Source organism: Corvus hawaiiensis, chromosome 1, assembly GCF_020740725.1.
Source record: "Corvus hawaiiensis isolate bCorHaw1 chromosome 1, bCorHaw1.pri.cur, whole genome shotgun sequence".
Taxonomy (NCBI): domain Eukaryota; kingdom Metazoa; phylum Chordata; class Aves; order Passeriformes; family Corvidae; genus Corvus; species Corvus hawaiiensis.
The window spans coordinates 21,732,161-21,756,650 of NC_063213.1; the positions used below are offsets into that span (position 1 = coordinate 21,732,161).

General features: G+C 40.0%; 1 protein-coding gene across 2 annotated transcripts in view; it reads right to left on the reverse strand.

The window, feature by feature from the left end:
- Positions 1-22,834, reverse strand: part of TGFBR1 (transforming growth factor beta receptor 1) — a 35,006-nt gene extending 12,172 nt beyond the window's left edge. The window contains exons 1-6 of one of the 2 annotated variants that reach the window (XR_007201956.1): positions 22,667-22,834; positions 15,403-15,654; positions 14,746-14,988; positions 8,561-8,791; positions 1,217-1,384; positions 550-706 (exon numbers count right to left, since the gene is read on the reverse strand). Coding sequence is in view for 1 of the 2 variants with exons in the window: in XM_048295960.1 (XP_048151917.1) it covers positions 550-706; positions 1,217-1,384; positions 8,561-8,791; positions 14,746-14,988; positions 15,403-15,654; positions 22,667-22,754 (1,139 nt within the window). In the remaining variant the exon portion in view is untranslated. The remainder of the gene's footprint in view (positions 1-549; positions 707-1,216; positions 1,385-8,560; positions 8,792-14,745; positions 14,989-15,402; positions 15,655-22,666) is intronic. The other variant, XM_048295960.1, reaches the window with a different exon arrangement.
- Positions 22,835-24,490: the final 1,656 nt, after the last annotated feature.

Consider the following 24,490-nt stretch of genomic DNA (forward strand, 5'->3'; position numbering starts at 1 on the left):
GACTCATCCACTTAAGATTCTTTTTATGCATTAGATGACGAAGATGACTGTTTTAAGTTCTTGCATTTCTCTCAAAAATGTGATTCCAAGAAAGCTCGTGTCCACAACTCTGCACCTTGTGTGTTCTACCACACAGGCTTCACATTGAAAAACACAGCATTTTACTGTCACTATCAATATCCCGTCTTACTTTCCTGACTGGGCTGCAAGTAACATTTCCACGCAACACATGGCAAGAAGAACAAAGAAAGAGCACTGAAGTCTCTAAATAATCATCAGGCATGAAGTCTCTTAATTGTTCTAACACATACTTGTGTCCTACAATACTTAGCAAGTTTTCAACATTTTACACATGCCAACATTCAACGTGCTTTTTAAGCGCCTGCCATCTAACTGAAATACCAGCTGGCAAGGAAGTGCCTAAGAACTCTATCTGCCATTACATTTTCCTGCTGCTTATATTTCTATCAACACAAATTTATATGGGACCAGAAAAACCAAAGCATTTTATTATAAAAGTTGCCTGGAACGTCACATAAATGATTTTACCTTTTTGTTCCCACTCTGTGGTTTGGAGCAATGTCAATTGTGTCTGTAGCTGAATCATGCCTAACTGCCAATCCCAGGTCTGCAATGCAGCATGTTCCATTCTTTTTCACCAATATATTTTTTGATTTTAAATCTCTGTGAGCAATTGCTGGTTTGCCTGTAAGGGAAAAAAATAAAAGTAACATATCTGAAAAAAAACCTCCAAACCAACTTGCTTTTGTTCTAAGCCTGGTGCAAAATTTTGTTTGAAGTTACAGAATTCCTTCCAGTTCTGACAATTTATATGCAGCAGGGTACCTTCTGAAATCATTCATTGTAGATTGTCTGGCTGTTTAGGAAAGTGCATTTCATGTTTACTACATTACACCACTCTATTGCTCCTTTCCCTCTTCCCGCCAGTATTTATTGCGCAAACATCCTACCCAAACCTTGTCTCAACTCAAAGTTAAGAACATGCTACCTGCACCCTTACTTCGTGCCTTTTAACAGGTGTTTTGTAGGAAGGATTGTTACATCACAATACCAGAGAAAGGAAGGCAAAAAGCCTGTCAAATTAAGAAGTTCTATTAATTCAGAAATCATCACGTGGTAGAACAAGCTACTTATGAGTCATTAAAAAAAAACTAAAAATCCAACCACATGACAAGTGGAATAATTGTAAAATTACCTTGTGTGCCAACAATTTCCATGTGCAGATGAGCAAGACCACTGGCAGTGGACAAAGCTAATTTTATCATTCCTTCCACCGTTACTGTATACCTGTTCAGGTAATCAAAGAGTGATCCATGCTCATGATAGTCTGACACTAACCACAGCTGAGTCCATGTACCATTGTCTGCAAAATAAAACTGGCATGAATACCACACATACACACACAAAGCATAAATAAACAATATATTCCACTTTTATACAATGCTTATGAAGTACAAATTATGTTCTGCAAGTAACCTCTGTAAATTAGACTCTTACATCTTTACTTCTATCCCTGTAACATTTAAATGCCTCTGCAAGGGCTGGTAATACCATGGGAGACTTTCTGAAAAGCTTAGTGAGTAATCTTTTATTTAAACTAGAACACAAACCATAGAAAACTGATGTCACTATAATTCTGAGGTGAATATTCAGGGTGCAGTATTCAGGGTATTAGCCAGGCCTTGCCTTTCCCTAAGTTTCCTGCTGGAGAGGGGGCACAGGGAACAGTGCTGAATGAATGATACAAAATTTATCCTGTCACTAGCACTGTACTACAATACTGTCCAGGCTAACCATAAAAAAAAAAAAAGTGTTTCAAACTTTACTTCCTGACTCCTTCAGTCTTCCCATAACCTATCTGCACTCAGCCTGGGAGACAATTTCCACAGTGGATTTTTCCTCCTGGAGTAGAAGCTTACAAGCAGCAATCAGACACAAAGTTAAATCCCACCTCTTATGACCTCTAAATTGCTGGCCAAAATTGGGGTTTCCAGGAGGCACAAGGGTAAAGAAAGGAAAAAACACTGAGGAAATCAGTTTGCTGTATGACTTTTGACTGAGCTATGACAAACAAGACAGGCCACAATACATCTGTAGATATTCCAAGGCATACAAATGACATGTAAGAGCTTAATTGTTCACATTGTTAAAGCAGTGGACACAAAATACCTTTAAGTTTAAGCCACACAAAGAAGACTATCAAAGGAATTCAAATCAAGAGGGAAGCAAAAGTATTTTTTACCTTCGAAGTAGAAATATACCCAGGAAAGAACAATCCTGCCACCAAATAGGTTTTCTAATTTTGTGTTATAAAAGCAATTCTCCTGTGGCAGACTTGGAAAGTATTTTTATAGCCAGCTACTTTTAAAGAAGACTCTTTCATCTCTTTAGAAGAGTAGTTATCCCATAAAAGATATCAGTTGGACTCCTACCCTGAATTATATAGCCCCTACTCTCTCAGAACAAGTGAGAACACAGCACAAGTTAAAAAGATGTCTCATTATGTGATAGTCTCTAAAGATTGCTCAAGAATTAAATATGAAGAACATGAAAAAGGGAAGAAAGTTCAGAACTTACTCCTATCATAAACATACTAAAATTTTTCTACTTTCCAAAGAACAGACTTGTCCAGAAGAGCCAGAAGCACAAAACACCTGCTCTACAGATTGACAGAAACTACCTTTATAGAAACACTTGTGCTTATCTTTAACTAAACACTTTGGTGGGGGGGAGGGAAAACTTGCAAGCCTCCCTTCTATTTGAATGTTTCTAAGGAAGTCAGTGATGCCATTAAAAAATAATCTAAAAATAAAATAAACCCCAAAATTAAAAAGCTTCCAAATACTTCAGAGTAGGAAGAAGACTAATCTACATTCAAACAATTCCATAATGGAAATAGAACTCTGGCTTGCTACATTTACAGAACAGTCTCAACTAAGTTGATTGAACAGGCAAAAAGTCCCAAACCAACCAAAGAAAAAAACCAAAACAACAAAAAACCAAAACAAACAAAAACAAACAATCCCCCAAACAAACCAGCCTAACAAAAAAATGCGCCATAAAAATGCACCATAAAACCAAACAAAAACAAAAAACCCAAACCAAAACAAAAACAAGCAAAAAACCAAAAAACAACTCAGTCACATACTCCAACCTGTAAAAGACCTGTAAAAAGCTACTACTGCTGCAGGGAGAGTCTTTTATGTCCACAGAAGGGACACCTAAGTTTTGTTTTTTTAAAAAGGAATAAGGAAATTAAACATTTTTTTCTAAAATATCTTCAGTTTTCTAGTTAGAACTGCTGCATCTCTTGCTACTTTGCAATATCCAAGCACAAACTCACAGAACTCAGCATAGTATTACATGTGACTTTTTCCAAAGTGAATTATGGTCTCTGAAGAGTCAATCCAACAGTATTGGCTTCACTAAACCAGTCTTGCAGAACCATTAGAAACAGGTATGAGTTCACAGGCACAGAAAAGACACTCTTAAATACACATAGTCAAAGAGCTCCAAAGAGCTGCAAAAGTTCTAAGTAAACTAATCTTATCACTTTAGAATATTTTCTTCACTCATTTTTATTCTACTGCTTCATCAGTTATGACCCTACATTGCTTGAAATAATCCTCTCCTGGGCACTAACACCATACACACTCATTGCTTGGTCCTGTACTTGATTTCTTCTCCTGTTTCTTAGGAGTGAGATACCTCAGCAGGTGTCTATACTAGACACCTAGCTGTAAGGACGGAAATTAAACTAATTAGTCTACCAGACCTATTGTGTTTAAACAGCTCTGTAAAAGATGTCAGCTTCTGAAGAATTGATTTGATTCAAGCTTTCACAGGTTTGATTCAAGACTATGGTGCCTTTGCATAAAGATCCTCCACTCTTAATGCTACGTTCCCTCCCAAGAGGGGAATATGCTGCTGATTACAGACCCTTCTATTCAGTTTTATCTTATTTATTACCAGCAAGTTTTAATATTCAAGCTTTACCTTCCATCCAAAGAAGAAATATAAGCTGGGCTTACCATCCACTCTGAGAAGAACAATGATTCTTTTGTACTATATGCTGTATTTGTGGCCCTTCCACCAGATTTTAAGAAGGGACAGTGCTACATCCAAACCTATATGAATAATAGTAATTACAGACAAGCTGAAATGCAGCAATAGGTCCAGTGTCCAGCTATCAGAATGGACCTATGTTTTCCTTGCCTTGCTGTATTTGACAAGCTATACATTTGTTTAGCACTCTAAGCAGAACATGTTACGATAAACTTAAGTCTTCTTATTCTGTTGACAGTAGTTAATTATTACCAAGTAATAATTAACCTGACCCTGAGTATTTTTGGCTGCACAGTAAACAGCATCTGCCATGAAGCTTTCAATCACAGGATTTGCATTATCCTGTAGGAAAAAGTAATTACACTCAATAGTAATTACATACAGCAGCCCAGCTTTCCATGATAAGGTAATCTAATTTAGTTTTCATACACACAATGACCAAGAACCTCAAACAATTTCAGAATGTTAAAAAAAATTACAAAAAATTTACATGTGTTATTGGAAATATATTTAAGAGATTAATTATGTTTATTTCACCTATTTCAAGAGGCCTGAAAGTATTTTATACTGTCAAAATCACTCAGAAGTAAAAGGTTTTCCTTTTTTGACTTAAAAAAAAAAATTGAAATTCTGAGTAAAGAAGCTTTCAGATTTGTTGTCAGGAGACTGATCACAGTTTGGGAAAAACATTAGTGACATTCAAGCAAGATCTGTCTTGGTAGAGCTGATTCTTGAGGAAAGGAATATACAATTGCTATATCAAATATATAATCAAGTTTCAAATAAAATTCAATTGAGTGAAATTACTTGTGAAAAATGTTGGGTTTTTTTTCACATCAGCACTAGAAAAACAAAAATGTTTTCTGTGGTGTCATGTAGTAAATGTTTCAAAACAGATTTAGCCTTTTTTGGCATGCAGATAACATAACATTATAAAAAAACAGGAAGAAGCAGTGAAAAGATCAGATTCAGATGGGATCTACAACTAGAAATCTCTTAGAAATTAGATATTTAGGGAGATGGCAGTTTTGTCAGTGACTGGAGCATGACTGGTGTCTTGTTAGCAAAACAGCTCGACTCTATCACATTGACACAGTCATCTGATTAAATGATGAAAAGCACTTGAGCTGTGCAGATTCCTTCTTCTCAGGCTAAAGCCAGAGCTTCAAAAAGAATAAATGGCTGAAATATTACTTCTTAAGAGGCAGGAATTCTGCTCATTTCTTTGCAGCATATTGTTTAACGTCACTCTTGGGGATCTACTTACCATGAAAGGTATTCTGACAGAACCAATCATCTAGGGAAGCGCACCTTTCAGTTAAGGGGAAGGAATGGAGAAGTCATGGTATTTTAGTGCATAAAGTTATCTGGAAGTGTGCAGTGCAAGACTTCACCTTATTTGAATTTGCCTACAGGCAGTTATAATTATAGCCAGCTAATGCAGAGAAACCTTTAGTACTGTAAACCAAGGTTGCTGACACTACTCTTTTGCTACTAGAATAGTAGAGATAAGTAGTCCCTGATACACTTTACCTTCAAGTATCTGGGTTAGAAAGAACAAAACAAACTGTGTGTTTAGATGGTTCAAAACAAGACACATGGCCCTGAAAGAAACTTCCCTGACCTAGCAGTATTTGGAAGTTAGCACATACTTTGTCACTACGCAAAGAGCTACCCAGAACACAAAAGTGCTTGTCAGCCAGATCACAACTGCAGTTAAAATCGTTCATCACTTCTCAGCCCTCCAGGTGCCATAACTGCAGCACCTCTTTCCCAGTAGATTACAGGGTGGAAAGCAGATAGACTGGATCAGCTCCTATAGCTTTCTGAACATGATACAGTTCTGGGGAAGTAGAAGAGAAGAACGTGCCATTAAGGCACATGAACTAAACAGCATAGTAGAAAAAGGAGTGAAGACAGCAGTTCAGTCACAAACCCTAATCTAAACACACACCCTCCTACCCAAAGGAACCCCTTCCGCCAATTTTACACTAAATGGCCAGCCAGATGCTCCTCAGCAGTTGTGAAAAACTGCAGTTGCAGTAAGAGCAAAGACCTAATTCAGCAGCAAGAACTGCAGCACGCCTTGGTTCTACAGCTCTTGTACTAGTCCTTTTCCAGTTTTAAAATTACTAGTACTCCTATATCTCTGCAGTCATCTTTGCAATACCTCAGACACACAGATTCTTGCAGTCTAGTGACTTTGTGCATTCCAGCTAGGCTGTAGTAACTCCTGAATGCATTCAAAAGTCAGCCCTATGGAGAAATAGATACAAATCCTCCACAGATATTATTGCTGTGAATGAATACATAATCTTGCACCTGGCACCACACAAACATTTATCAGTTAGCACCAGCATCTACAATAAGACTATTCATAGGTGTTCTTAAGCCATTGGTCTCTAAAGTCTGCGGTGAAACACCTGCTCCTTTCAGAGTACCATGATAGCGTACCTGCTAAACTGCGAGAACTACCCCCGTAATGGTCCCTTTTGTTCTCCTGTTTAATGGGATACAGGTGGTCTGAAGTATTCTAAATAAGAATTGAAGTATTAACCTCCTTCAATATTCAGGACTGAATTCTTAGCCCAGAGAGCGAATGGTGCGTACAGATTTTCTCACTGAGAGAATGCAGAAGGTTATACTATGAATCAATTCTGTATTGATGGGTTAAAAATAACAGTACAGATTTCTACTTCCGCTCAGACAGCAATACTATGTTAGAGAACATAGTCAAGAATAGTGGCATTTTCAAAACACATTTTTATCTATTTTTCAAAAACCAGACACCAATTAGTTCTCAATAAAGTAGAAGAGCCTTGCCCTGAAAGCCTAAAACCTCAAATAATGCCATGACCTATCAGTTAAGGATTTCTTCTTTGTATGTAAAGCATATTAACAGAAAAACCAGAAAAAAATTCATATCACATTATATTTTGTTACAAGGAAACTATAGATGACCAAGTCAAATGCTATAGCATCTGCAACACAAACCAGCAATTAAGAAACTATTTTAAAAACCCACCCAATTCCTCATACCTCCTCTGCACAGTAGTCAAGTGTATTTTTGGGACAAACTACCAGGAGGTTTCAGGCAAAATGAGACACTGGTATACTTAACCAGAGATGAATTTTGTTAAAAGTTACAACTAAGCTATTGCAATATATCCTTTATGCTTTTAAGCAAGAAATAGAAGCTAAAGCTTCTGCAGAGATGGCTCTTCATTTATGGCTTTAATGCAGCTGATCTAATTTTAAACCCAGGCTCCAGATACTCCCTTAGGCCAGCCAAAGAAAACTCAAGCTCTTGCAGGTGCTAGTAATATGAAATACAGTTTTAGGCATGGAAATAAGACAGTTTCTAATGGTAAGCATAATAAGCTGCAGGAAAAAGCTGCCTGGTATGGTGTTGATCTGCAAGGTCTTGGAGAATAACAAGTTGCACAAACATCTGTTAGGAGCAAGTTAACTGTAGACAACCCTTTCCTGGAGAAGTGTTCTGCACAATCTCTTGGATTCAGTTCCAATTTTACAGATTTATATAGATACAGAAGCTTGAAATTAATCTAATGGTAATTAAAAAGAACTTTATTTACACATGTACTTGAACCTCACTAAAACCATTCCGGAATTTCCCACAAAACTGAGAGCCCTTTAAAAATACAGCGTGTGTGTGAATCATTGACTCCTCCCTAATGTGACAGAATTTTCTGTAAATGCTTTCTTCACAAAGATGTCAAAGGCCATTTGTGGTAAAACGTGCAATTTCAGACGACAATAACTCAAAAAAACCAGCATCTTAACATCTTAGCTCCCCTTAATGAAAGAAATCCAAAACTTGTTTTGGTTTTGTCAGATGCTCGCATCTTTAATTGAACTGCAGGAAAATCCAAGAAACTTTAATCTGACTGAAATCACAACAAATCAAGTTGAAAACATGGTTCCTCTTAGTGGATAATTAAAGGCTTATCAGGAGAGTTTCAGGAAGCAGGTATAGTTTTTTACTACTAGGAACATATAATTAATTCCATTTTTCCAATTTATTTTCTAACTGGACTGCTAAAAGAATAACTTTTCATACCTCAGCCTTAAGAATAAATCTTCTACCTCCTACTTTGTATCTGGACAAGAGGATTAGACATGATCTCTTTCAGTCCCACACATCTATATTATTGGGCTATGAGGTAATGACAGGTACCAGTATTCAGCAGATGTGTGGGCTCACAGGATAAGGCAACTCCATTTTGATACCAAAGCATTTTAAACAAATTTAAACAAAGCATGTTCTTCAGGAAAAAAAAGACAATGTACTTTTTCCTTCATTAAACCCATGAAAAGTGTGCCAAACCCTGAACCACTCCAGTTAAAACAATTTTTTGCTACTCTTAAGGCCTCACAACTGTTTTTCCCCTTCATGTACTGTCTCTTCTGACCAGGTGCAGAATCAGCAAAATTACTTCATAGTGTCACCAACCTTTGTTGTCTGCAGCTATAAATCCAAGAATGTTTTCATGGCGTAGCATAACTGTCTGATAAATTTCTGCTTCTCGAAACCATGAGCGTTCCTCTCTTGAAGAGAAGATCTTCACAGCAACTTCTTCTCCTCTCCACTTCCCTCGCCAGACTTCTCCAAAGCGACCCTTACCAATGCTTTCTTGAAGTACTATAGTTCTTGCAATTGTTCTTTGCACAAGTAAAGGTAAACCTAAAAAGAAGATTTTACGTTAACCTTAAATATCACTCTAGAGAATTAGCACTTATCCCCCCAAATACTGAATATGAGATTCTATTTCTGTTTGGGTATTCGTCTTAGAATGCACCTACTCTCTAAGATTTTAACTTCTTGTTGAGAACTGCTGGCAACCACATAGGCAAGATTCTGCCTTCACCCTTAAAGAGCCAGCATAACAAGTACTCAAGGATATGCCACAAACTACCTCTACAGTAGTTAAAAGCACAACACACACTTCCTTTCAGTTAACAATGTTCACTTGCTGATCCATAAAATCCTATTTAAATGAAAAAAAGAAGCAATGATGAGGCAGTCAGGACCAGGTTTAGGGGGGTTTTTGGTTGCTTGTTTGTTTGGGGTTTGGTTGTTGGGTTTTTTTCTTTATTTTTGGAAAAAAAGATCTGCCCTTAGCAAAGCAGTTTAAGAGCACTTTTGCTACTGATTAATTTACTAGATTAATCACTAGATAGTCCATTTCTACGTTAAAGTTAAACCACACTTATCAGCAACACCGACTGCTGAAAATCCACACTCATGCCCAAGTGTGCTGATAGCTTCTTAGTAACCCCGAGTCACTGTAAAATAGGAAAACATCCTTGTAATGCAAGCTTCCCATTTTACAGGCCATTCTTGTTCACCTCACTGTAATTATAATTGAGAAAAATGTTTACATTCATGAAGGTTTTACAGCTTTGAAACACTTACATGCTTTCAACACAGAGCACCTCCTAATACGCTTCAGTAATTTTATACAAGCAGCACTGGCATCCCTCAACCAGGCTGGGGTTTTGTTTATTTTCAATCTTTCCTGTTGTAACTGCAGGGCTTCTCATTGGATTCCACACTGATACTACACTGCAGGATGAGACCATCAGCCAGGTTATCTGCTTACAATAAGCTCTTTTGGTATAGGATTATTTCACTTAAACCAAACAAAGTAATCTATTACTCTATAACCATTGTTCCAATAGCTGATAGAACACCTGCATTTCCTTATATTATAGAAAATAAATCCCACTAATAGCTCAAATAACTAATTCTTGTCCACCTCTGGATATTCTTCGCTAACAACAGCACTAGGAGGACATCTGATCTGGTTGGCAGCGTTGCCATGCTCATGTCTCAGTCTGAGAAGAGGAAATTAAAACACTGCAGTATTCAGAAGAGCTCCTCAAAAATGCTAGCCTTACAGGAATTTTCTGCATGGTCTATGCTGACAACATACCTACATGAAGACAAGAAGGAAAAAAAAAATGTACACCATACCAGCAATTTAATCATTGTCAGGTGCTGTAATAATTTCTCCTGAGAAAGTTAAAACTTTTGCTGTAATAGTCCTCAGGGGAATTGTGCTGCATGCCCAAACTATAGAGGCTCTGCCATGAAGCCTAACCTGCATTCTTTATGGACAGACTTCTGAAATGCAGAAGAGGCCAGATTAGAACAACCACAGGACCAAACTCAACCCTGAAAAAGTAAAATTTGACTTCATTGGTGAGAGAGTTTCTTCCTTAGAATTTATGCACTACTGTAAAATCTATAGGCAAATGTCAAATACATTTTGTGTATTTTGTGTACCTGAAATGGGTGATAGGCCATACAGTTGTATGAGAATACTGTTTGTACATTCTCACTTTCAGATCCACTGCTCTCAACTTGCTGCACTTTCTATAGATCTCTCTCCTTGTTTAAAATATATGTCCAAGGATATCAACTAACTGCTACACATATACTAAGCTCTAAACCTTCTAGACAGAAAGCATTTCAATTTCATATTACAAACTCCCATTCATCACATTAAGATGCCACTGTAGGATAAAAACCCTACTGTGATCTATCCACTTACTCCAATATTTATATTTACAATATTTACAAGATTCAACTTGCTTCTGTTTGTCTGAAACCGACCTTTCTCTTACTACTGCTGCACCCAGAAGATTGGAATCCATACTTATCTTGCATTCACAGCAATTCATTACTTTCTGTTGCAACTGAGCAATTTCCTCATTTTGCTATAGAAGAAACACAGCCCTGTGTCACCGGGAACTTGAGCAACTGCTGTACTGTAAACCAAACTGCCTGAAAAGCATCTCACAGGAGACAGCTACAGCCTCAGCCTTTCACAAACACATTGGGCACAGCTGTACTCCAAGTTCTTCGCTACACCTTCTTTTAACTGTGCATGAAGAAAGATGATAGCCATTTTGCCGATCAGGAGAATAAGAAAATTTGAGCCCATATTAAATTCAGCAGCAGCTCAGTGTTTGACACCTTGTATTTAGCCATGGTCATCCGATTTAATCCTGAAACCTTCATCATTGTTTTCATATACCATAAAGTATCCTCAAGCCTTCTTAAAGTCTAACATAAGAAGAAAGTTCATTTTTTCTTCCATATCTTAAGCATACTCTGATTAGTTTAGTGACTTTCCAACGCATAAGGAGTTTGTAACTAAAACGGGTAATTCAGGAATTAAGTTCTAGAGCAACAAAAGCAGCTGCTAAAATTTTGTTCTTGTTCACAAGTCTCTGCCCAGACTACTTCCTTTGATGAGTAATAAAAAAAAAAAATTTCCATGAATTGCAATGAAAAATCTCATTCCCTTCAAGCTTGTATGAATTGCAAAATAGTTTTTAAGGAGCTTTACATTCACTTCAATTGATTCAACTTTGCATTGATTTCTGTGACCCTTTGGATTTCTAAATAGCTTAAGTTCCTGCTGGAAGTCACCTACCAATACAATCCAAAGCTTCTCCCCCATTGTAGGCAATTCTTCCTACACCCTTGTAACTAAGTGACTTCGTCATTTGTGAGTTAAGACAGTAACAGATGGGCGTCCCCATCTGTCTATACAATATGTAGTTGATATTTAGAGATTTGCATCATGATCTGAAAATCATTCTCAGCTCCAAGAGACTTTGAAATCCTTCTCTTAGAAGCTGTAGCTTCACCAGAAGGATCTATTTTAGATGTTTCATTAATTCCTTTCATGGAGTATCTCCTTGTTTCAGGTCTTGTTCGTCATGGAACAACATAGCAACACTAACGTAAGTCAAGACCGAGTAATTAATAGCAGCTTACTACTCACCATTGCAGTAAATGAATCCTACTCCCTTTTGGTCTGAATAGGAAGCTCATTTTTAGAGTTTTGATTATTTCTCTGTTTTATACAGTTCTCACCAGAGAATACTGAATTAACAAAATTGGTAGAATCCCTTCTATTTTACTATGAGCTCTTCTGGTCCCTCAGCATGAGTTTAAGAGCAGAACATGGCCTTTGGGTCACCAAACTAAACACTTCCTTAGCTGTGCCTCTTGGGTCTGGATTATTTTGCCTGTGCTGTACATTTCCATTGTGTTTTTGCAACCTCTCGTCCCAACACCATCCCTTTAACACAGTTCCGTTTCTGACAGGGTTAAGCACTGTTTTAACTCACAGCTCTTGACTTTTCTCCCTTTGGAGACCCTTTTCTGTACCCCCAGCTTATTCCAGAAAGGTACAGTCTTCTCAACTTTAAATGTGCCATACCCAAAGTCTGGAATAAAATACACACTTCAATGAGATTCAAATGCTGCAGGCATACTTCAGAACACACAAAAATTATCAATTCAGGTGCTAGGGCACTGTAAATTTGTATAGTCATTGACTGACTAATTTTGAGACAAAGTGACACAAGTCATTGCAAATACACTGCCAACAGTACAGAAAGTAAGTACCTGAAGCATCTCCTATTTCACTCTCATAATCCAAGTGAAGTAGAGAACACTAAATAAGGCTAATACTTGTCTTACAAACAGCTCAACAACATGGAACTCACTGCAGCTGAAGCTAAAAGATCCCTTTTAAGGAAACATTCAGGCTTGTTTTACAGCCTTTCAAGCATAAAAGGAAATTAGTGAAGAGGCTTCCTTAGGGATAAGCCAAATTCAACCATATCTGTTGGTTTTGTTCCTTGGATGCACTCCCCAGTCGCTGATGTTCAAATACCATAGGTATTGTAGGTCAGGTGCTCTGGGAGTGTAGACAAGCCTAAGTGCTCCGAATTCAGTTGTGAAAGTTTAGCAATTCCCTAGCATGCTCCTCTTACTTAAAGAGTAATTTGCAAATAGTCAAGGGAAGAGTCAGTAGTTTCTAGCCATTTGCTCCAGGGGAAGAATCGTAAGTTTCTTCTAACTTGGATTCTCTGCTTTTCAAGAGCTTATTTTGAAGGAGTACTTCCAGAGTTTTCAGACATAAAGAGAGGTTCAGAAGCACCACATGTAGAAGGCCAGAAGAAAAATGAAAGAATATTCCTGATAATGAATGAAAAGACCATTTGACAACTAAGTTTGAATTTTAATTAGAATTTCTTCAGCCTTCCTTAGGAAAAGTCTAGATCTGCAGACATTAAGTAGAGAGTTTTACACTTCTAATAGTGTAACAATCATATATAGCAAATCTTTACACATTCCAAGATACTTAAATCTCTGACTCCTCCATATTATCTATATCTCTGACTTCTGCATACCCCTCCTAAAAACAAACATAACTGGAGGCCTAAGTCCAGAATGTGCATTTATCAAGCTCTAGCCCAATATATTGGAAGTTCTATTAATCACTTTCATTATTTGACTTAGTTACTCCTGTTAGTAAATGAGAAAATTGAGATAAACACAAATTACTAAAACTCCAGTTCTAACCGGAGAACAACTTACCCTTATGAGGATCAAATCTTATTTGGACACACAAAAGCTTTCTCACCTGAAACCTACACACCCTAGTGCAAGCTCACCTTCTTTAGGGAGGATATGACTAAATATGAATTTTTGATCTAGATTTTAAACATGTTCGGCAAGTTACATTAATTTCATTTGACAAAGCAATAGACTCTAAACAGTTTTACCAGTTACTGCCCTTGGGAAAGAAACACAACCTAGATGCTTGGGTTTTGTTGTTTTAATTTTTTCCAGTTCTGGGAAAATAAATGATTCAGCAGTTGACAATCTAACACCAGTATTTCTTTGCAGAAAGTGTTCTGAAAGGGCATGGATGTTTCAACACACGTTTGCAAGGTATAGGAATAATTTTCAGTATTAAATTATTTAAACTTTTTATATAGTAGAAGGCTGGTAAAAAATTTGATGTCTCTCTCCTTAACATGGACCAGAGATCAATTAATTTATGTAATGATTTACCTAGCACATCATTGCCTAACACCTATTAAACTACATTTTTATGACACAGACCACCATAATCCTACAAGCAGTTAATGGTGAGAGTTACAATAGCAGTGACTGTATGCAGTGAACAGACCAATGCCTCATCTTTCCAAAGCAACACCTCTTCAAGTCAGAATTAAAACAAAAAAGCATGAAATCAAGGGATAGACATTCATCAGACCTGGTCTGCATACTGCGTCCATTCTATACACAGAAATGGCTATTTGCAACTGAAAAATATCTTCTGTAAGGAAAGAACTGGCTGAAATATTAACTCAGACCTCAGAATATTTTCATACACCAATAGCTACATCTATAAATTAAGCTTCAATTTAAAGCTAAAAAATACCCTTGACAAAATTATCTAAAAACCACAGAAGATGGTAGTTTAGATAGGCTGCACAGAACAAAAAGGTAAATGACAGCCTTATAGGACACAAAACATTTACAATAGATGACTGTGATATTCCCTGCATTATATAATTTATATATATCAGGCTACTCTGAGAAGGATAAGGAATGGCAGCAACAATTCAGTGTTTCTTTTATTTCACTTATTTCCATACATTGAATCTTCACTGATGTTGGCTGAATGTACATGGAAGTTGCTTTTCTAGTATTTTCTCCAGTTAATTATAAGTTTAAGTAGATTTGACAATATTAAAAAAAAATAATGTCTTACAAGGCTCTTAAGCACTGAGTAATTACTACTAGAAGCATCACATTACCTGACCCAGAGCCTGAAGTTGTCATATCATAAATTAAATCCTTTAAAGTAGTTCCTTCTGATATAAAGGGACGATCCAATGAAGGGTCTTCTTCACTTGGCACACGATGATGAATTACAGTACGATTATGACAAAGATATAGAATCAACATCAGTGAAATGCAGACAAAGCAGACAGGTCCAGCAATAACAGCAGCCAGTTCCACAGGTCCTAGGTTAGAAGCTGGTTTTCCTGGAGTAGGGCCTGAGAGTTAAAATAAAAGAAAATGGTAAACCCATTCATTTCCTTTTACACTATCAAACTTCCAGTATCCTACAGCGATATTCAAATTGTTTCAATGTATTTGTTAAAACTTTTGCACAGTAACTTTTTCAAGAATCAACGTAACTACTACAAAGGACAAAAGCAACATACTTACTTACACTTTTCATTTAAGTCTTCAAAACTGTCCCTAACATCCCTATACAGAAGATTACAACTCTTGTTCTAATATAATGAAATTGTCTTTGCAGAATCTAAGGTGTACTTTAGGCCTTCAAATTTACCTACAACTTCCACTCTTACAGAATTTTGTTTGAAATAAAAAAACCCCCAAAACCAAAAAACCAACAAAATCAATCAATCAAACAAAAAAAGCAAAAATCCCAACCCCCTCACCTGGTGTTGGAATTGGAAGTTCTACTTTATTGCAGAGAGGTGTGTTACAGCAATGAGACACAGTATGGACTCCATCTCTGGTGGAGGGGGAACAAACAAACGGCCTGTCTCGAGGAATCAGATCAATTTCTGCTATACACATGCTATTGCGCATTATTTTGTCTGCAGTTCGTGTTACTGAGGCAAAACATACTCCATCTGTCACACACGTAAAGTTGTCTTTTGTACATAGCTGGCAGTAACACTCCAATTCTATATTGAGAAAAAAACATTAATGTCAGTATTGGTACATGTTCTGAGTTGTAACAATTCGAATGACTAAAGAAATACAAATTCAAAATGCTAGGAGGCCTTTTTGGTTATACAGACACAGAACTGCAACACTAAAAAACCTACACTACAAGGCTTTTTAGTGGGACAAAAAAATTGGGAGATGAGCAGAAGAAAGTCAAATTTAGAGCTTAAGTCATCTCTCCTTACACAATAATGTATTAAAAGTCAAAGGCTAAAATCCTAGGCGTTCCTCCAGGTAAAGCACCACCACTACAGCTCCTCCTACGAAAGATCTAGACTTTTAAAACATTGTATCACCTAGAGCATGCAAGTCTGCTATTTTCAAACCAAATACAAATACTGCCATTTTTTTTTTTGACAATAACCACAGGTATAGCTTTAGTAAGTCACAAACAAGGATGGTGTTGGTTACCCAAGATTATTATGTTATGCATTACTTGATGGTTTCCATTTTATGCCAAAAGGGAAAAAAACAGCTTAATCTTCATTAAAAACCAAACCCTGCATGACCCTTTCGCAGAAGCAGAATGTGGTTTAGACTTGTTACTTATGAAGCCACAGGAAAACACTGTCTTACATTACTCAAGGTGGTGATTTACTAAAGCTATCAATTGCAGTAGTAAAGGAGAAGGCATGGGGAGGGAAACAAGAATGACAGGCTAATCACCCATAAGATGATCAGGTTTCATTCTTTACATTGCAGAAGTTCTTGGAGAAGGAAGACTACTACTTCTAATTTCTTTCTCCACTCCTTCCTGCATTTACAGCACCAAAGACATGCAGAAAATGGTGCAGTGGCAACAATGAAAGTATCAATACACCCTGAGTCCACTTGTTCAACTGTGAAGAGCAAAAGCTGGCCTAGAACTTGTGTTTGTGCACACAGAAACATTAAAGCACAGAAACTTTGACAAATTTAAAATCTTAAACATTTATGATCAAAGACCAAAAAATGTCCTGAGCCATAAAAAAGTCTCTTTCAAAGCTACATACAAAACTCACACCAAAAGGAGGAGGATTAACAGGTGGCAAACAAAAGGTTCTCAAAATCTGAAATTTGACATTTCACTTAAATTCACGAGTTTAATATAACTACATGAATTGCCTTGGATTATACACCCCTCTCTATCATGGATTTAAATAAACAGCAATCTGATCTCAAATACATATACGCATGTCATCTCAAAGTTTGACTTCTGAGAAACATTCTCTTAAAACACCCCTTCCCCCAAGATTTTGAATCAAACCAAATCATTGCAAATCTTCTACTGTTACTGAAAAGATTTGATAAAATTCTTAGGATCCATTATAGAAAGATAACCCTGTTTCAGAGAGATTCACCAGCACACAGAGAAGTCAGAAAAAGGGAGGAAAAAACCCTACAAATAGGATTACAAAATTATTTTTTTACTATGAAGATTATTGAAAAAAACGATTAGAAGGTAGATGAAATGAGAACTGGCATTCAGGAATGTAAATCCTAACAGCGCATCTTTTGAAGATGCAATTTCCCACTCACGTCTCTCCCTGCCTCATCAGTGAAGTAAGGAAAGTCTTATTATCCAGTGTTTAACTACAAGAACATTTAACATTTATTTTCCTGTTGCTGTGCCTTTGGTAATTTACACCTGAACAAATTATTTCTTAATCTATTTAAACCATTTTTAAAATTCCTAAAATATTTACACACACTTTCTTTCAACTTTTTAAATGAGTACACCTTTATTTCCCTTGTTTCATCCATGACTTTTTTTTCTATTTAAACAGTAATTGGGGCTCATCACAACTGCACATGAATCTGAATGCCTACAGCAAGACACAGATATTCAGTGAGATATATTTACATTGAGGTACTGTGCAGAGGCCAAGTTATTCGAAGTGAAAAATTACGTTTGGGTTGACCTTGTTACACTTATTCATCTTCCTGGTCTTGTGAAGCTGTAGAAACACACTGTTCCAACCATGACTAAATAAAGCATTTTGTGCCCCATCTTCCTCATTCACTTTGCTCCCACCTCTCTTTTGCTACAGAATTTCCACTTAGTGCAATTTGATACAATTTACACTTTTGTTCTGGTTTGATGCCGCTATCTTCTCGTCTCCTTCCAAGGCACAGTTTACTGTCACACACAACAGAATGATTTCCTCAGCACAAATAAATCACTACTTCCTTCTGAAGCTACTCTCCCCCTTTGATAAGAGGGGAAAACAATGCGTAATCAGCTGAATAGCAAAGCTTCTAGGAATGCAGGTTTTTGCTGCTCTCTAGTGGGGATGCACTCAAAATAAAAAAAACAACTCGTTAAAAATGCTTTAGCCCCCCTTCCTACTCTGGCCACTTAACAGTTCTTCATGCCTTCCAACTTGAGCAGGTAACAGTAGAATTTCCATGTTTTATTAACAGGTAAACTAATTCAGCAACCCCATACTGTTGTCCTCTTGGAGACAGAAATTTTTGCTTTTTGTCCAACTAGTCTCTGATCTTCTCAAAGAACTGTTACAGTAATTAAAAAAAACTCAGACAGAAACCAGTCAGATCTCCAAGCTCACTTTAATGAACACATACATTTCTAGAATGGGTTGATAACAGAAAGGGATGAGAAATTAACAACTCTGGTGTAAGCTGATCTTCCAGAGCCAGTAATCTTTCAGGTAAAATACATCTCAATGCATTTGGTAAACACCATTTAAATCTACTACCACAGAAAGTACTTTCAAAACTATTCAAGAGAAAACAAGTTTTCAATCAAGTCTGTCCATGGCAGAGAACTGTTTTTTTTTGTTTGTTTTTCATTTGCTTGTTTCTTAAATTATTACAACAGTTTTTAGATGGAACCACTAGCATGAAGCTCCACTACCAACTATGAAAGTTCACGCTTAAGTGATACAAGGCTGGGGAAACAACAGTACAAACAGCTAAACAAATGCACTGGAAGTCATACAGACAACCAGGGACATAGCCAAGAGCAGAAATTGGGTCAACATAGCAATCTAGTTCCTTGTGTATTGCATTTTGTCACTGCGCCGTTACCATTCTATATAGTCATTCCTGCTTTTTGAGACTGACTACCCTAACAGAAACAGTGAGACAATGCTGTTGTGAAACTGGGGGTGTGTGCATGATGCCATTATCATGTCATACAAGTTATCAACAGCATATTTCTCATATCTCATATCACAAGATTACCTTTTGTGTTGAATATCATTACTAGTGTAATTGCTCAGACTCTGAGTTTGACAGTTTTGCTTTCCCTTTACCAAGTCTCTCTTGCATGAGTGCTGCAGTCTGGAAAGCCCCCAGTGAGGGTAAAGCAATCTGGAAGCATAAATGAGACCCTGAAACTATGCAGCTTGACAAGATTTAAAATTAGCTGGTTCCCAGGAGCCCAGATACTAATACTATATACAAAATATGAACAGAGAATTAAGTACACTCTAGCCACTTAATTTTTACAAGTCTGTATCAAAACCAGACTGTTACCTACTGAAACAATTTTTTTTGCATCTGCTGTCTTTCTGAAGAAAGAAAATTGCAGAAAGACTGTTTTTTTAGTTATATAAAATGCTATGAATCACTATGTAACATTTGTTAACATCCTGCATCATTACTTCAACCAGACAGTTTAGCACAGAACACCACCTTTGGCCAAAGAATTTTTAGTTGGAAATTGTAAGGTGAGACATCATCTTCCAAGGAGCAGTACAGAAGTTAAAACTTTTGACATGCTCTAAAAAACCTCAAACTCACATCTTACTACAAACAATTAACAATTTCGTATTAATAATACTTTATTTAATAATATGTCTTTGCTTTACAAATTTTAAAAAGACAAATAGTCTCAGCCTCCAAAAAGCAACATTTTGCTGAAAAAGATATTTCTCTTGTGATATTATAACCCTTCCTCCATGGAAAATACAATTTTTGAAACAAAAATTTCACCAGAAAGTAGAACTTCATCAGAAGAACAAGCACAACTCTTCGTTCCACAAGATGCAAAGGTTCAAGGGATAAAGGAGGAAGGCCGTGATGTGCAAGAGACAATAACAGATTTTTGGGGAGATGAGCAAGAGGCCTGTAATGCTCACTGGTAGTTTTTTTCCTTGTCCAATAAAATTTGCCAAAGGAAAAAAAGCATAATACATAACAGAGCAAATGTCAGCTTCTGAGTCTGTAATTCAGACAATCCCTTCAAACAATACACTTGACTCATCTCTGAACTCTTTTAGCTCAAGATACAAAAAGGTTTAGGTCTTAAAATATCTGGGACATAGGTACAGTTTTTAAAACCACAATAGTTCATGACCTTCACTAACACATTCTTCTCACAAAGGCTCTAATTAAGCTTCACTGTTGTAAAGAAACAGCACTGGGTATCAAGTTTTCAGGAAAACTTTCACGTACATTTCATCCATCTTAAGCAAAACTTCCACTCAAGAAAAGAGGCAAACTACTTTATTAAGTCCCTACCCTCAACTTGCAAGTAATGATAAAACCTTGTGTAAAATTCCAGCTTCAAAAAAGTGATATTATATTCTCTGCAGTGTAGGTGCCAAATGGAACTTTCCGTTTTCTTGCCCTCTATCCAAAACACTACCCAGAGATACGTTCATGCCTCTTAGAGCTGTTACAGTAACAATTTGTTTCTGCTCTCTTTGGTAGAAGCGTGTGCTTTAAAAAACCGAAACTAACAGAAGAAAGCTAAAATTAAAAGCCCAGATAATAATTTTACTAGCATTATGAAAACAGGAAGATCTTTACTTGTACTTTTAAATTAATTCCACCATATTAATCAGATTGCTATCTTTATTTCCAGTAAGAAGCAACCGTCTGAATACAAGAGTTTCCAAGTGGTGACTCCCCAGAACTTCGGAACACTAAAGACTATGGCCTACACAGTGAAAAACAGAAAGCTTATTTTCAGACTCTGTCTTACAAATTAGGGCTGTTCTACTGTTCAGCTAGCTGCTGGGATTCATTACATGCCTGATCTCCATATAAACCATATCACAAGATGACTCATCCACACAGTAAAATCAGCACATTGCAGAACAGCCCCAGCAGAGGCAATCAGAAAATGCCCAACTTCTGTCAACCCCCAACAAGAACACTAAGTACCAGTAGCCAAATCATACCTCAAACTACTTCATCAACTTAGACCACAAAGTTCAGGCAAATTAACTGCCTTACCCATACCACGGCCTCTGGAAGAGTTATGGATCTGGAACCCTGGATTTCTCATTCCGTTGAACAGAGAGGATTTCTCTTTTTTTTAAATCAAAAGGTAGCACACCACCTTCCATCCATAAGGTTTTGTATGGAAGTCTGTTGCCTTGTTTTTACACAAAGCTTTTAGACCTTAATTTCATGCCTCAGATTAAGTCATGAAAACAGGGAAACTGTTGATTGATGAGAGGCATTAAAAGGGAAAAAGTTCAAATTGAGCTAAAACTTCCTTTAACATCTAAATTGATTGTGTTACGTAAGAAAGCTTTAAATTATTAAAGTCTGCTGCACCTTTTCAAGAACACAAGAACAACCCATGGGTAACTTAAGCTTATTTCACTGTTTGCACATCAGAGAACTTCTATCATCTTCAATAAGAGTATGGGTGATTAACACCACATTTTAGTACAGCAAGTTATGCTTTAAGTAACTTTAATTTTTTAAACTTAAATATTTTAAAATGCTTTAAGTAACTTGTCTTTTTCAGCATGAGTACCATTTGAGATTGAATTATGAACAGCATGGTATAGATCCAGACTGAGGGATGTCTCAAAGCTGTAACTGAAGAAGTTGTGCTTCTCCACTTCCTCTTTAAAATCCAAAGCAATATGCAATCCAGATACAGAAGAATTTAAGAAGTGAACTGATTATAAAATGCAGATTTCAACATCAAACTTAGTACAGATGAAACTGAAGCCCACATCAATTCGGGTAGGGCAACACCTGTATACCGCATTAGGCCGTATGTCCCAAACTGCTAACCACAGAACAACATGCACATTAAAAAAAAAAAAAAAACCGAAAAACAACCAAACCCAAAAAGGAAAAAAGAAAACTACCCAGATCTTGCATTTATGAATGCTGTTAAGCGCTCTTATTTCATGCACTAGCTCTGCAACAGTACAGCTCTGATATCAAACCTCTCTGGCAAAAAAGCACAGGTACAGAAGGCTGGAGAAACAAAACCGTTTCACTGTATAAATATGCACCCAAAGATTTCATTTCCACACGGCTCGGTCCCCATCCAGCACAGAGGCGAGGGGGTGTTGGACCGAAAGTTCACCTGTCCCCCCACCACCGCGACGGCAGCACACGGTGCTGTGGCGTGCAGCGGAGCGGGGCCAGCCCCATGTCACCTCCGCGACGTGGGACATTCAACACGTCTCTGTACCGGCCGCTCCTCCCGGCGGCACCGCTGCGAGCGCCCTGCCGCGGCCCGGGGGCTGCCGCTCCTCCCGCTGCCGGCGCACCCCGCCCGGGAGCCGGGGGGCTCTCAGGGGCTCCGCAGGGAGGGGCGGACGGACAGACGGGGGAGCTCCGGTAGCGGTAACTAAGTTGCCTTCGCGAGCCACGGCGACACGCACCCGCCCGGGAAGACATCGGGACACAAAGTTACCCCGGGCAGACACCGCCCGAAGCGCTGCTCGGCGGGGGCGAGGAAGTAGCGGCGGGGGCCAAAGGGAGCCCTCTCCACCGCCCCTCCCGCGGAGCTGCCGCCGCGCTCGGCCAACAAAGGGCCGAGCGGTCCCCGCCGGGCTCGGACACCGGGGATGGGGGGGGGGGGGGGGGGGGGGGAGGTGACTCCGCCCCAGCCGGCCCCTCCGCCATGTTGTTGAAAGGAACCGGCGGGGACCCGCCACCCCCCGCCGCTCTCCTCAGCCACCCCCACACCCCCACCCCGGGCGCTACCGCCGCGCCCGCCGCCTCCCTCCGCTCCCGCCCCACCCCGGCCCCGCGCGCACTCACCGCCCGCCGCGGGGCAGAGCAGCGCGGCCACAGCCAGGCACAGCAGGGCCCAGGGACGCCGCCGCAGCCGCCGAGCGGCCGCCGCCATGTCCCGGCCGCGACTCCCCGGAGCCGGGAACCGCCTCGCGACGCGCGCCCGCTCCGCCCGCCCAGGGACCGGCGCGGCGCTCGCGCTGCGTGCGCCCTCCCGGCCCGCTCCGGCCGCGAATGCCACCGACGCGGCGGCGGCGGCGCCACCTGATTGGTCGCCGCGCCCCGGCCCCGCCCCCCGGCGGCCGCGGGCAGCCCCGACAACAACAGGCGGCGGGAGCGGGGCGCGACCCGCGCGGCCGCGGGTGGGTTGGCGGCGCCCCCTCCCGGGGGGGCTGAGGCCAGACCGGGGCTGTCCCGGCGGGAGAGCGGCCGCTCCGTCCCCTCGGTGCGGATCCCGAAGGGACTTGGGCAGTGGGCATGGAGCTTCCCCGCGCGCCCGGGCGCTGCGAGTGTGCTTGGGCGAGCGGCTGAGGCGCTGCCAGCGGCGGGGAGGGACCCGCTGGCAGCACTGCGTGCGGAGCCGTGGGGGCACCGGCGCCGCTGGAGGGGAGGTGCGGGAGCATGTGAGCAGCCCTCGAGTTGCCTTGGGAGCTGCGGAAAAGAGCGGTAGCGGAGGAATTGCTCCTCTCGGGAGGCGCTGCAGACGGGCGGGGGGAGCGTGCGGAGCCCCGGGCCGGTCCCTGCGGGGCCGCCGGCCGGGCGGGGGCTGCAGCGCACGGGCAGCGGCAGCTCCTGCCCCGCGCCCTGCGCTCCCGCGCACGTGCCAGCTCCCGGTCGCACGGAAAAGCCCGGCGCTCCCGCGGCCAGTCCTGCAGCCGCTCCGCCGTCCCGGAGCGGAGGGTTTGCTCTCCCGCAGCAGCGGGAGCCACAGCGCTGAGCCCACAGGCTTTGTCCCCGTGCGACGAAAGAGCGGTGCCAGGCACGGGTGCAGCGCCCAGCTTATTGCACAGTCGGCGCGTAACTTCAGGAGTTAACTGGGAATCGGGAAGCAAACTCGCGCAGTCCAAATACCCGTCTGAGGCAATACCTGAATCTTAAAACCTGGGGCAACTGGGATCCACCTCGTGAAGAAAATTACCGTAACTAAGGTTGTTACTTCCATCCACAGCTTTATTAGCTTTGCATGGGTGGCAGAGCAGGACAGGCTCTCCTCCTTCCCTCTTGGGATCAAGTAACCAGTCTCCCAGCAGTTACCTGATCCATCCCACCCCTCAGCTCCATTACCTGACTGTTGCGTCTGGATCCTGAATCAGTTCAGAGTCCCTCAGCATATGCTTTTATACTCCTTTTGTTGCTTGTTTTGCTTGCAGTGTGACCCTCCCATCACAGGCCAAGATACGCAGATCACAGGTGTTTTTCCACGTTACTTGCAGTCGTTCTTGCAAGCCCCGTGTACTGTTCCTGCCAGATGGTGCCTTCCCAGTTCACAGTGTCCAGGACAGCACTCTCCACACTCCCCAGCACCACATGGCACACTGATCTCCTGCCTCCCTTTTACTTGCAGTTTTTCAACCAACACTGCTTTTATAAAGTCTTGTTTCTCCTACAGTACACTTCACCTGGATAAGAATCTTGATACTATAACTGTTCAAAGTGAGGTAAATATTAATTCTCTTTCCCTTTCTCCCTGAACAACGTCATACATAAACAGATTCTAGTTATATTTTCTCTTGCAAAATAACATTTTAATGACATGCACTTCATGACAGATATTGGACCAAATGTCTGGATTTGATATAGATTCATGCTGTAATGAACTACTGAAGCTGACAACACCAGGCAAACATGTTC